The following is a 14,473-nucleotide window of genomic DNA, read 5'->3' as shown; positions in this document are numbered from 1 at the left end:
TTCTGTATCTACTCAAAATACGCTACATTACATAGCTTTACTTTCCAAACCCCAGCTCGCCCGGAATGACTATTTCTGCGCTTTTTTTCTTTACTTGGCTGATCAGCTGTTCTTTAAAAACCCTGCGAACAGTTGATCAGTATACAAAAAGTGAAAAATTTCTGATTGAGCTGGGACTCGGAAAGTAACGCTAAATAACAGCGTGCTTCGCGCTTAATGTTTCTGTGTTACGAGTGTTACTCTTACATCAACCAGGTCGGTAACGTATGTAATGCTTTTTAGACAGCAAGAAACGTCACTTTTGTAAACAAGCCCTGGCACAAAATTGATTCAGTGCAGGTCAGAGATGCCAGATTTGCAGACAAGTCTGCAAATTCGCAGACTTTTAATTCAAGCTGCAGATTTTTTCGATGACGCAGATATTTGCAGATTTTCTAGTTTGGTTGCAGATATTTGCAGATTTTTTAGTTTTGTTGCAGATATTTGCAGATTTTTGAATATAAAGGCTTCTGGTTACACTAGCTTTCCTAACATTTTTTGTTCTTCCCAGACTTTTAAAATTATTATTGCAGACATTTGAAAAAAGTACCTGGCATCTCTGGTGCAGGTCAGTAATGAAAGAAACCACGAGCAGAGAAGTAGCCATCAAAGTGTAACATCCTACCGTCTGTGCGTGTGGAATGTGGTTTTATCTCGAGGTCAATCACAAGTAAAATTCCGAAAACCTCGGACATTAATTAGCATACACGTTAATACTTCACCTGGCGTACAGTGCTTAACTCGAAGATTATAGAGCATTATTTCATCGATAATGACTTTGATAACTCAATTCTTCCGGAGAATCCCCCATGCACTGAAGCAGCAACCCAGCACAGCTCGGTACTCCAGTGTAGCAGCAGCAACAGCAGCCAAACTACAAGAACTTGCGCTGGAGGAAAACTGTATTCTGGTCAACGAGAACGATCAGCCTCAAGGGAATGCCTCCAAACGAGATTGCCATCGAGTGGATCCCAATGGAGATATCCGGTTGCACCGAGCCTTCAGTGTATTTCTCTTCAACACCAAGGGCGAAATGCTGCTGCAGCGAAGATCTACGCACAAGGTGAGCCAGTTTATTACGCTCATGTTGTCGAATACGCCACTGCAGACTTGGCGGGAAGGAGAGGAGAAATAAACGTGCGTGAAACATTGATACCACATCGTTGGGTGCTAAAAAATGTTTACTTTCTCTTATAGCTGCGAAATAGTTTTCTCTTACGTCAGTGCCCAAAGCACGGGTGGGAGGTAGGACGAGACGGTTTGACATTGAAGTCGTCTCTGCGTCGTGTTGGGGCGCATATGCGTATCTTTTCGTTGGATCGGTTGTTGGGATTTGAATGCGCGTTTAAATATGTTTGAATAATTCAATGCAACTTCCCGGCACGATGTCTGATATGGCACGTGCTTGTACGGCTGGTCTACGTATAATAGTCCTATACATATAGGGGATTGCATAGAACATGGGTTAACATGGGACAAATATGCATATAATGGCGATCCATTGACGCACCTAAAGAGTCAAAAATCAGTGTATTCATGGGTTGCTCTTTTCTATAGGATGCCCATAAGACGACATTCCGATTGATGCATGCATTTAAATGACGCCTAGCTTAGCGTCATCGATGGACGTGTTTCGGTATGTAGTTAGCAACGCGCTAATTTAAACTGCTCTGAAGCTATATTTCTGATCGGAGTGGCAAATAGTTTTTAAGAAACAAAATAGCGTTCTTCCCATTTTTATGCCTTCCAATCCTTTCTATAATTAATTGTGTCATACTTATGATTCTGCTAGTCGTGTTAGATCGAGTTAATTGTGAACCTTCTTATTTGTAATGGAACGAATTACAGCTGAACGAAATACGAGTTCAATTTATTCGTTTTGATTAAAATCGGCAAACATAAAAAATCTGGGTCATATATACTCTGACTTGCATATATTTTTCTATAACCAAAAAACAGAAGAGAAGCAAACGATTATTAAAAATTTCGTAACAAAAATTTGTATGCTTTTAGATTACTTTTCCGGACTGCTACACCAATGCCTGCTGCAGCCATCCTTTGTACGATATCGATGGTGAACGTGAGGAGTTGAATGCGCTTGGAATTCGACGTGCAGCACAGCGAAGATTAAATTATGAGCTGGGAATACCACTTAGTCAGGTGAGTTCGATTGTCTGAGCGCAGAATTTGGCGTGATTGTTCAAATGACGATGTATACTAATGTTGAGTTTTCGGAGACAATGTAACGATATAAGTGGCGACTTGTAATGTGCAAGTTCCCAAACTATTTGGCTCTAACGGTTATATACCATTCCCCAGAATTCCATCTCCCAGAATGTACCATTCCTAGAAAGCGTTTCCTCAGAATGTACAACTCCCCAGAAAACCATACCCGAGAATAACCAATTCTCCAGACAGTCATTTTCCAGAACGCTCGATTTTCCAGAAATGTTCATTTATTAGCTCATTAATTAAAATCAACCTAGAAATCTTAGAGTTTTGTATAGTGATCTTCATGATTCTGGTGGTCCCTAGAACCTAGTAGCGGATAGAAGCAAAGGGATACCCTGACGACTGGCGTATTGAATTATTTTTGCTTTCAATATTCAACTAGATCCAGACCGATGCAATGTCATTGCGCATAATTTAAATTAATTCAAATAGATAATTGAGACCGCATAAATTCAAATATTCAAAATTTGCCTAGTTATTTTGAAGAAGCATCATCCACGGCGGACCATACCGTCAAAGTTACTACGTTCCCAATAATAAATATTTTTTGTTGTGACGTACTCTCGGTGGATGAGAATGGGAGATCCGAGCAAGTGCTGGTTCTTTGATCTTCGAACTTCATGGATGTTTCTACTTCCACACTGTCAATTTAGAGTGCCCCATACTAGCTCCCCCCCCCAAAGATCATAAAAAGCACCGACACGAATCCACACGCAGACTAAATAATGATATCACTTTTTCTAGGAAGAGATTACGGACACAGAACACAGTTTGTAACGCAAAAAGTAACAACTTCGAACGATGGAACAAATAAGATACTAAAATGGTGTAGTCTTCGTTGGAAAAATGCAGTCAGATGGACACTATTCTCAGCATTAATCTGTCAAAACAATAATACGTATCCAGGAGAGGAGGAACTTCGAAGTAATGTTGTGAATCATATCAGGAATAATCGAGACAAGTTCGAGACTTTTTTGGAAAACACTCTTTGGAAAAACACTATCTCAAGGGTAGTGTGGATAATCGTATCGGGGGATTCCTCCTGGCACGACTTGAAAGTATTTAAAAATGGAGTGGCAAGGAATAAATTGCTTCAGCAGCAAGCATTTCCAAGCAACCAGAATGTTGGATAATACTTAAAAAGCAAACTTTAAAGTTCACATAAGTTTCTTAGCGAACTTTCAAGCCGCTTAAGTTTTAACAGAACTTGAAAGCTGCTTAAACCGCTATTAGAACATAAAGTGTACTGTAAAATTACTTAAATCGAGGAGCTTATGCAGCTCCCTTATACGAGCTTTTGGTTGCTTGTGTTCTAAGCAGACGAATTGACATTGAAAACGTACCAAAGATCTCATTTAATCGAGGTGGCGTGGCGAGCAGAATCCTAAGACTAGCGCACAGATGAGGAGATAGGCGAATGAGGAATATTACCCGCATACACTACGATAGTGTCGTTGAAAGTCTAATGTACCCAAACCGAACGAACGTGCTGCAAAACATCCAGACCAACACCGATCAACACAGAATCCAATCTCCACTCCACCATGCCAAATCACTGAACAATCGAGTCAACGCATCTCAGCTTAGCAACAGCACCAAACCACTATTTTGTATTCTGCCCGTTCCCACTTCTACGAACAACACCTTCAAACTACTTTCGTGGAATGCACGAGGGTGCTCAAATTAAGAAAAATGACTAAACATAGACTACAAGAAACCAGAGTAACCCATTGCTCGATAGACACCATACTATCTCTGGTTTAACAAAAATAACACCAATCGATGAGAAGACCGCATATGGGGAGGCACAGCCATAATGATCAATAAAAGCATATACAAAGAAAATAACTTCAAACGATTCAGTGTAAATTCATGCTCATACATAAGCGAAATATTCAACAACAAGGTTATAATAATCTCCACATATATACGATCGGAAACATGCATAGTAAACGAGTAATTCGGAACACTATAGCAGTATATAAATATCCCATAAAGCGTCAGGAATAATGAAATATTAATTGGTGACATGAATGCACAAATTGGAATCAAAGATCTAGCGAAGAATGACAATGAATGCATAGGCAAAAACTTATTACATGATTTTTGCAACATAAATAGAAAAGGCCAGGGATGGTCTGAAAATGAAAAACTTTCCAACATTTAGCCAATCACAATTGGCACAAATAACACGGTTTAATGGAAATACCTTCCCTCAAATTGTTCATATACTAATGACTTGAATATATAAAAAATACTTAGCCATGAGCTCATCATCCAACATAAAATAATTGAATGTTCCCTAAAAAGGGAACCGGGATCCAATACGGCAAAGAAAGAGCATACGAACTCGCAAGTAGCCCATAGCTACTGAAAATGATGAAATATGATCTAGAGAAACTATGACAAGACGATGAGCAAGGACAACGTTTTAAAGATTGAATCGATTAGTACCTAAAGAAAATACCGCGTTCACAGAGAATATTAACAATGAATGGGAAAGAATATACTCTTCTATCAAAGAAGCAGTAAAAGCAATTCTCGATGTACCATCTCCAATTATCTCAAATAGGTAACTTTCCAGTGACAACTCCACAGGGATGAACTGGCTGAGAGATACAACCCAATCCTAAAGCGATTAGCGAAGACGGTCCGAAAAAAGCATTACGAATAAATTCCTCGAGGCCATAAAGAACGAAAACGCTCTATCGCAAATAACCAAAACGTTCAGATTCCTGAATCAGCGCAAAAGACAAAGAAGCAAGCAAACGAAAATACATCAGCATAGCAAAGTGGAAATAAAATACTATGTTATGGGAATCACACAGATCTTCACTGCAAAACATAGATGTCAACGATGACAGAGATGCAGGGTTTGAGCTAATAATAGACCAAATACGCTCAATACGAAAAAACAGTACCCCGGTAACGGACAACCTACCTAACGAAATGATCAAACATTGATCAGCAAATCTTATCAAAGAAATCACGGAAGTTGTGATTAAAAGCATTCAGATTAAACGTAGTACCCAAAAGCTGGGTAGAAACAGTACAGATCCTGATTCCCAATAGGACGAACCATCATGATATACCCAAGTAACCAATAAGCATTATAACGTAGCCTAATATCTGCTTTAGATCCACATATAAAGCTGTCTTAAAAAGCCGTGAAGCCCTAAATACTGATATAATATTGGTATTATGCCAGAAAAGGCAAAATATGGTGCTATTACTGTGCAGAGATTGACAGCTCGTTTCTGCAGTACTAATGCTATTATATAGCACCAGCGTACAAATGTCAAATTTGAAAGCCTTATATTGGCACTACTCATGCTATTAAAATGCTTCAGTTGGCTGTCATTGTCGGTCATGATTTTAAAACCATTTCTTATGTTTTCTTTCGGTATGTTGAGCAAAAAGGAAAAATGTTCTGTTTAAAACCGTAATTGACTCTGTTCTAATGCATTGTAATGAATATACCCAATGGGTTTTCGTTCTCACATGATATGTTCACGAAAATTACCTTTAGTAAGTCTCGAACTGAGGTATCTTGCCTCGTCCTTCACGGTAAGTGCGCTACGTTTGCCCGCTGGACTATATTGCATATGTTCGATTGAAATGAAATATGCCGAATATAATCTTCAAGAAGAGTTGCATAACAAACAAAACTCACAGCATTACAATAGCATTATATCAGCTTTTTATTTGCTCTATAATGGCATTAAATGCACTTGTAAAGATTACATGCTTTTAAGATCTTTGAAGCATGTACGCGTTATATCAGCTTTATATACGCATATAGAGCAAGCGATAATGCTGTTTGTCGGCTTTTCAGTTATGTATTATTGATGCTAATATAGAGCTTTATTGCGTTGTTAATGCTGTAATGGAGTTTTTAGAGCAACATTAGCGCAAATTTATAGCCAATATAGAGCAATGGCTTAATGCTTATGGTTACTTGGGTAGAGTACGACTTAGTTGATCGTGCTAATATAGTGAAGAAATGGAAACCCGCAAGGTGGTATACTTAGGTCTCAGTGTCGCCAGAGTGGAAAAGTGCCGAAGTGGGCAAATACGTTAGAAATCGACTATTAGTGCAAGTGCCCGATGAACGCATTAACGGCTTCCACCTCGCCAACCAAAACCACATTTAAAAGTTCACGTGTGGAGAAAAAAGCTAGTGTCGCGTGTCGTAGAAGTGAAGACTGTCCGCCAACTTATGGTGCCCGTTTCGACCACTACGAAAAAGCTGAACACTACTGTGAGAAGAGTAATCGATGGAAACCCCCTGGACGGGTGAAATTATCATCGACGGAAACAGCATCTGTAAACTAGCCTAAACTTGCACTGATAATCTGATACATACAGTGCCACCTTGCGGAGAAATAGCGAGCTAGTGTATTTACTCTATGTAAATTGTGGAAAAATCTAATGCAAACTTTAGGCGCGTTGGTCCGGTAGCTAGACTTGCCCGATTTGCTCCAAATTTGAAACCAGCACTCCTGGTGGGATTAGGCATCGACTCAAGAATGGGCGGATGGCGGCATATTTTTCTTGTTACTGTAGCCCTAATTTAACTTCGAAATTGATGCTGGATCCAACCTCGGCATCACTTGCGAGCAATATCGAGACGTGGTTGAGGACTGGTTGCTTCCTAATGTTATTTGGAAGACTTTTGGTCTAAATTAGATGTGGCAACAACTCATACGGCCATTGCAACCATAGATTAATTGAAGACGATGTTCGATAGACGAATGCTATCAGAAAACAGTAACGGCGATTTGACGTCGCTAGACGTAGGTTAAGTCTCACGTCTACTACGATAAACCGCAAGCAACTGGTGAGATAGAGACGAGTTTTGAATGGGTTATTCAAGAAATTTCTCCTGTTTTCGAAAAAATGACCAAAATTCGATCGAACGGATGGGATTTTTGAACCGTAGTCCAATGAATATGCATTAGAAATTATTTCAACACATTAGGCCATCGTTTGCTACCAAATCCAACAAACAGCAAGCCACCGATTTTTTGTGCATTTTATTTCAATTTAAAAATACTATGAAAAACACCCCTTATACATAGCTGCTCAAAGAGTATATAGTAAGATGCTTTAAACTTTTACCTCAATATCGAAGAAATATTCTGAGACAGATCCTAAATCATCATATTATTTCTATATTTATAAATTTCAGCAAACTTCAAACATCATTCATTCAAAGTATTCAGTCAGCATCTCAAGCAAGCCGCATTTTGGCAGCTAGAATAGAAACGAGACAGAGAACCATTATCAAAGAAAGTGATAACCGAAAAGCATCATCGGAACATGAATGGGATGGCATCCGGACGCTGGTCGCGTTGCTTTGAAAATTAATTAAATAAAGTGTGAATGCGCAATACGAAAATGATTCACATGAAGATTAACTAAGTTAAGTAATAGAAAAAAATCTTAGAAAGAAACTGGAATGAAGTGATTAACAGTACCTCTTGGGAAAATGTTAAATGTATTCGACCATATCGAATCGTAGATTTGTTTTGTTTTTGCTAATCTTTGTGTAATATAGTCAGAATCAGTCAAATGTTTCATTGCTGTGACTGTGAATGTCTTTGATGCAATCCTTTCGCTATAAACTTTTTCAAAGCTTTATTCGAAGTAATGCAGTGACAGACAAAAGAAAATCTAGCAGTTGTGTTGAAATCTATAGCAGAGGACTTCGGAATCGCGTGCAATGAACTAGGTACTAACAATAACCAGTGATAATGGAGCGAATATGGTGGCTGCAATTTCACAATTGAAGCGTTTAATGGCTGATGGAGAGCAAATTCCTCTGAATATATTGATATCCAAAGAATATAATTTTATTGAATCGCCCATTGAGCCATCCCAGTAGGAGTTTGACAGTAGCGATGATGAACAAAAAGAAACGTCAATAAATTATTCAGAGCTTTTGGATGGTTTAGACACTGAACCAAATAGAAACACAGAATGCCTTTTTAGCCTCAAGATGGCGGAAAGTAATTGAAAAAAATCGGTTTACCGGTCTTGTGAGCACAAAATGTGCTGCCCACACTGTTAGTTGTTTGGGATGTCATAAAAATCGAATGACTGTAAATAGTCAGGTTTGCATCCGATAGCGAAACAACGCAAGGGTGTGCACTAACTATTAAGTCTTCATTGCACAGAAATTTCCGTTGCCTCCAAAAACCAACGAAATCGGATAGAATATGTGGTACATATTCTAATCAACTTGAAAAGTAGATCGTATTTTGCGGCATTGGAAATTCAAGAGAAAGAGCTTGATAAGTTTAATCAATTTCTTATAATCAGTTTGAAACAGTATTATAATTAAATTTCTTAAATTTATTATATTGGAACTTAATCGAATAATTCTTTGCAGCCTTTTAGTCTACCTTTGAATTAATGCTTAAGCTATAAAACAACGTGTTCACCTAAATCAGTTTTGTGCGAATTGGTTCGGTCAAGCCAAACTAAGTTTGATGAAACATAGTACTTTAGCAGTACGACTTCTTAAGACAATGGATGCGAGGGTAAAACTGCTAACCCCATACACCGATGCGCAAAACGAACCTCTACTTGGACCCTCGATTTAATTTCATTGGCTCTAGTACATTGCTCGCTGATGTTAAGAATACCGCGTAGATAAATAATTATTATGTACTTTTCACTTTTTCATCATATACAATAAATTTCAAAATTCTTGTTTAAAAGAATAAAATTTCAATCATTTTCAACATCGAATGTAACTCATGAAAACAGCCCGTTAAATTATTCTTGTATCAAAATGATGTTTTCAGAAATCTCTCCATCTTGAACAATTAACTAGATAATGTGACGGATTCCAAAATCGATGTAGATTTAAAAGAAGATATAGTACAATCCGAGGATTTTGTACGAATTTATTTAAGTTGTTACTTCTACTAAGAAGCCGGCGCAAACAATACCTACTCTGAAATCAAAAAGACAAGAAAATTTGAGCGACATAATTAAATTGGACACGCGTGAAAAGATCGTCATTGTCTTCTGCTGCTCCATCATAATCGAAAACCCAGTGTACCAACACGAACACGTATATTTCTGATATTATTTTGTGCTGACGAAAATGTACTTCAATGTACTGTTGACAGTCTTTTCAGACATACGAGGCAAATTTTAATCGATTAGCTAATGAATCTGAGTGATCAAACTTTAGGAAATATTATAATGATAAAAATGAATTATGACATCCTTCCAACTATTGCCAAAGATTTCGAGAATAATCCTGATAAGTAACATTAACTATTCCTTAAAACACAGGTTCGTCACATGCTCATCGGCTACACAAAATTCGAGACAATCCTAAGTTATTTTCTGCTTCGATTTCAACTTGCTTACAATTTTTTAGATATGATCGTCTTAGCCAAAACGAAAGGGATATTATCTGTCTGAATGTCATCTTAAATGGGTAATATTTGCAATCCCACCTAGATTCGACGAGCAATTTATTTTTATCGAATAATGTTTATGTTAATGTTTATCAGAGAAGCAAAATAATAATGTTTGCATTGTCCACATTATCCACACGAAAAGCTGTTTGTTTTACCACTAAAGAACGCCCAAAGCAACAGGCTAGTCCCGAGTGATGTCTCGGGTAGCCAAGTACAGGAGTTCTGGTTTTCTGATGAGAAGAGTTAATACGAACTCTTGTCTTTTGGCTAGTTGGTGTTAGTTACTAACGAGTGGAATATAAAACGAAAATCTAACATTTCTAATATGTAAATTTACAACTATAGCCGGTGGTGATTAGCTTTATCTTCGCTGAACGAATACTCTCCAAGAAATATATTTATAGGTACTCTGATGCATTATACTGTTGACAGAAAGCCAACGTAAGGGAACTGAGGGTAAAATGTACAGGTAGCTAAATCAAATCAATATTTGTTAAATTTAGAGAAAACTTCACAGAAACATAACCTGCCAAGTACTAAAAGGGTATTGGTAAAAACTATCGAATCTGATATAAATATGATAAAAACCAAAATCGGCATTCATGTCTACCACTGATATTGAATTCGGCATGATTTTTTTTTCTTTTGAGATGTAATTCTCGACAAACATATGATTACGGCCTAAAAGCCAACTGTCAAAATCCACTTTGAATGGAAATTGCAGACAAACCGTTATTAGTCAAACACAGTTCACAACAGTTTATGAAAGAGAAAACTTTTCTCTTTCGTTTACTACCAACATCTGTGATTGGCGTGTAACGGTTTGTCCGGAATTTCCATTCAAAGTGGATTTTGACAGTTGGCTTTTAGGCCGTAATCATATGTTTGTCGAGAATTGTAACTTTCTTCTTTAAATCGGGTTACATTATAGTAATTCAACCTATTACAGATATTTCACCGCAATAATTAGGCATCATGACAGAATGGCTCAATCGGCACGGCTGTTTAAAAATAAAATGTCTTAGGGGGTACATTGAACAGGTTGTGGTGGGGCAGTATGAATAATCTTAACACTCCAAGCCTCAAAATTAGTCGGAATGCTAACTTCAAGTTGCCATATTTTTGCTGTTCTCCAACAGATTCTGAAAATTTTGACAGCCATGGATAATCCTAAGTTTGTAGATGTGTTTAGATACTATTAGATTGAAAATAGGTTAATCATACAAGAAAATTTAATTTTCACTTGACAAGTTTTTTTACCCACAAAATATCCTGTGTGTATGCAATACTCATGTCCCGCTGGGACATCAGCACTGATCGAAAAATGCAAATGAACATTGCGCATTGCATACATAGAGGACATTCTGTACGTAAAAAAACATTGTCACTAGGTGTTCATTTTACCACCACAACATGTTCATTTTACTCACATGTTATATATAACACTATTATTTTCAGTTGGTTTTAGCCTAAAGTTATACAAATGGCTGTGCTCAGCAACGTTTGTTATAATATTGCCTTACTTAACACAGTCATCATCACTGGAAAGAGATATTGCTGGATATATAATTAAAATGATTAAAAAAACCCTTTAAAATATTATCATTTTGTATCCATGCAAAAAATCTTGGACAATTATTGACATACTATTAATTTTGCCACGATACTCAGCACGTAGGTTATGTTAGGTATGTAAAATAAATGTAACGAAATATAAAATCGAAAAAAAAATTTGGTTATTGGCCAGGAAATTGTTCTAGTTACTCCTTTGTGCGGCATGTAAGTTTCGGTTAATGTCCCTATAATTAAATTTGGTATATATCGTGTTTAAATATATGTATGTGAGCAACATATAGGAGAGATCGAGGATAGCCAGCACATCTCAGACTAGAACAAGGCCGCAGGGATTCGTTTAACGGAGATCTGGCGCTAGAATATTAGGCGCACGACCAGACAACATGTTTAATGTTGCGATAACCGTCACCACAAGCGCAGAGATTCCTTTTCTTAACCCCAGTGTGCAGGATAAGCGTATTCAACGTACAATGATTCGGCATGACTCGAGATTACCCGAAGGAAGTCACGACCTTCATCCATCCCCTTTAAATCAACCTTTGGTTTTCCTAAACTTCCCTACGAAATTTGCCAAGTCTCGAGCGTCCTCTATCAAGAAATACTGAAAAGCTCGCGATCTTTCACGTATATCACCTTCTAATGCTTAAGTGTCCGCCTTCGAATTACCATTCTAATCTAAATGACGCCTTTCTCATTACCCGGAATGCGTAAGAACTCAAACTAATATTTTTATCTGGTAATCTGGACCTATTGTTTAGAAAAAAAGCACTCAGGAACTCCCCATTTCCCCAGGGAAAACAAGAAATACTTTCCATGCTCCATCACACAGAGAGCCTCCTTCGAACTGTAATGATGTGGGCATGGTCGCTGATAGGTTAATGTAAAACCATAAGTTTTGTGGGCCCTGGCGAATAATGTTAAAATTGTGGAAGATCTACGTCGGTACTTTACAAGGTTTTACACAATGCGTAAAACCTAGGAAAATAATAGGACTGGCGTCCTCAATGGGATTATCATAATCTCGCTCTTAGTCGTGGTTGGTGGCGTAGCCATCTTTAGCATTTCTTCTAGGAGCGTTCCTCAGAAATATGCTTCAGTTTTTCCCGTATAATTTATATGTGGGATATGTCGACAGCTCATTTGGAGTCTTTCCGCAGAAGCAAAGTTTTTCATTATTCTGCCTTGTTTCCACAATGGGTATTTTTATGGCCCCATTGTTCGCAACGCCGGAAGTTCATGATCCGCGGCATAAAAAAGCGAACAGGTAGACTAGCCTTGTTAAAAAAAATAAGTTTGAAAGAAAAGATCTGGCGAAAGACTGAAGGCAATCGCTTGCATACCAGAATTTTCACTGACTAAAGTGGAGGCTTCTGGAAGGAGCCAGCACCATATTTCGCAATTAAGGCCTTCCCTGTTGGAGACTACATCATCAATCTCTACTTCCCGGGCGGGTACGTAGACGGTATACTTCTTACAACGTGTGTTGTTTAGTTAGATCACGCGATATATGGATGCTAAATGGCTTATTTTTGGCCCAGAAGTAGACCATTCAGGAGCCTGTTGTATTAAATGAATATGGTTTGTATTGAAAAGGATTCTTTTTGTCATCGGTATTTAAAGCCCATTAAGCCTGAAAGGATGTTGATCGTCGGGGCTACTTTCGCATTAGTCCACACTATCATGCGGGCTTCAGAACCCACCAAAGAAATCTAATGCAGGGAATGGAAAATTAATGCAACGAAATTTGAAAGTAAGGAGTAGTTGGAACTTAACTGAACAAATGATCCATATAGTATCAGTAATAAACAAACACGTTTTCGCTGAGCCGTCGGCCATACAGCCCCTTAACAAATGGTTTTTTCAAATGGCCATCAGCTATTATCAGGGAATGTTCATTTTCACGGGTGCGGGTAGATATAATTTCGAATCTTACTACCCACTCGGGAAAAAAGCGTTCCGCCGGCCCTGTGTAGAATTAAATTCCAAACGCGGACGATATTTGAAACGATAGAAAAATGAGTATGATAATTTAATAGTTAATTTATAACGATTGAAGTATACCACCAGTAGTATTTCTGATATTACTATCGCAACGATCCACAATAAACAAAACTTATCAGTATACGAACAAATGATGGGACGTAAGGAGTGACTAGTATTTTAATTTTTTCCACAATTACCATTATTTATACATTCACTAAAAATTAGAAAAAAAAAGTTTATTAAACGCCTAGTTATTATACAATTATCAATAAAATCTTATTTGTCCTAACCGACTATATTCCATTCGACAGGTCCGGCCGGAGAACTTCCACTTCCTGACCCGGATCCACTACGCCGACCGAGGTGACGGTGTGTGGGGCGAGCACGAGATCGACTATATTCTGTTCCTTCAGAAGGACATAGATCTGAAGCCGAACGAGAGCGAAGTCAGCGAGATTCGGTACATTCGACGGGACGATTTGGACCGGCAAATTTCCGGTTTGCAGGCTCCGTTGACGCCCTGGTTCCGACTGATTCTGGCCAACCGGCTGAAGCTCTGGTGGGACAATCTTCATCGGCTGAAAAAATACGAGAATCTTGTTGAAATTGAGCGGTTTTAGGTCGCCCAGCACAACGATCCGATTAATGGTGGCCAGTACATAACACAAAGAGCAATAACAGCAAATCTGATTGACTTACTTTATTATTTTTAATTGATTTCACATTTTTTGAACCTTTATCACATTGTCTCGTTTGAATCTACAGGGATTTATTTTGGTAAAGTTTTATGTAGATTTCCAATCGTGTACTTTAGAATTAAACTGAATTAGATAAAAACTGGTATAACCAGAAGCAAATAAAAGTGTTCTCGGGATACGGTGTATGCACCGATTTTTCGTGTTTCTCTTTTTATTTGGATGACCGTTACTGAACTAAGCGATGGCCAACACATATATCACATCAATAGATGTTCAATGTGGATTTAGTTTCGATCTTAATTATCTAACATATCAGATACGTTGGTGTCTAGCTGTCAGTTGGCACACAAGTTAAGTAGGTTAAATACCTGTCCGACCAACGTAATGCGGCATACTGACTCAGCGATACTTGTACTTGTCTGGAATGAGCTCGTTGAGTATAGTGCTTTGTCTGATCCACATTTTAGAGTTTCGTGTACTTCCGTGACTGTACCAATTTCCTGT

General features: G+C 38.0%; 1 protein-coding gene across 1 annotated transcript; it reads left to right on the top strand.

The window, feature by feature from the left end:
- The first annotated feature begins 324 nt into the window (after window positions 1–324).
- On the top strand, window positions 325–14,154 carry LOC131684984 (isopentenyl-diphosphate Delta-isomerase 1). The gene is made up of 5 exons (XM_058968296.1): window positions 325–339; window positions 608–698; window positions 773–1,102; window positions 2,053–2,199; window positions 13,583–14,154. The coding sequence occupies exons 3-5, from the start codon at window positions 812–814 to the stop codon at window positions 13,889–13,891; spliced, it is 747 nt and encodes a 248-aa protein (XP_058824279.1). The 5' UTR covers window positions 325–339; window positions 608–698; window positions 773–811; the 3' UTR covers window positions 13,892–14,154.
- The last annotated feature ends 319 nt before the right edge of the window (window positions 14,155–14,473 follow it).

This window comes from Topomyia yanbarensis, chromosome 2, assembly GCF_030247195.1.
Source record: "Topomyia yanbarensis strain Yona2022 chromosome 2, ASM3024719v1, whole genome shotgun sequence".
In the NCBI taxonomy this organism is placed as follows: Eukaryota; Metazoa; Arthropoda; class Insecta; order Diptera; family Culicidae; genus Topomyia; species Topomyia yanbarensis.
The sequence above is the reverse complement of the archived record's forward strand: the minus strand, read 5'-3'. Positions and strand labels throughout refer to the sequence as shown.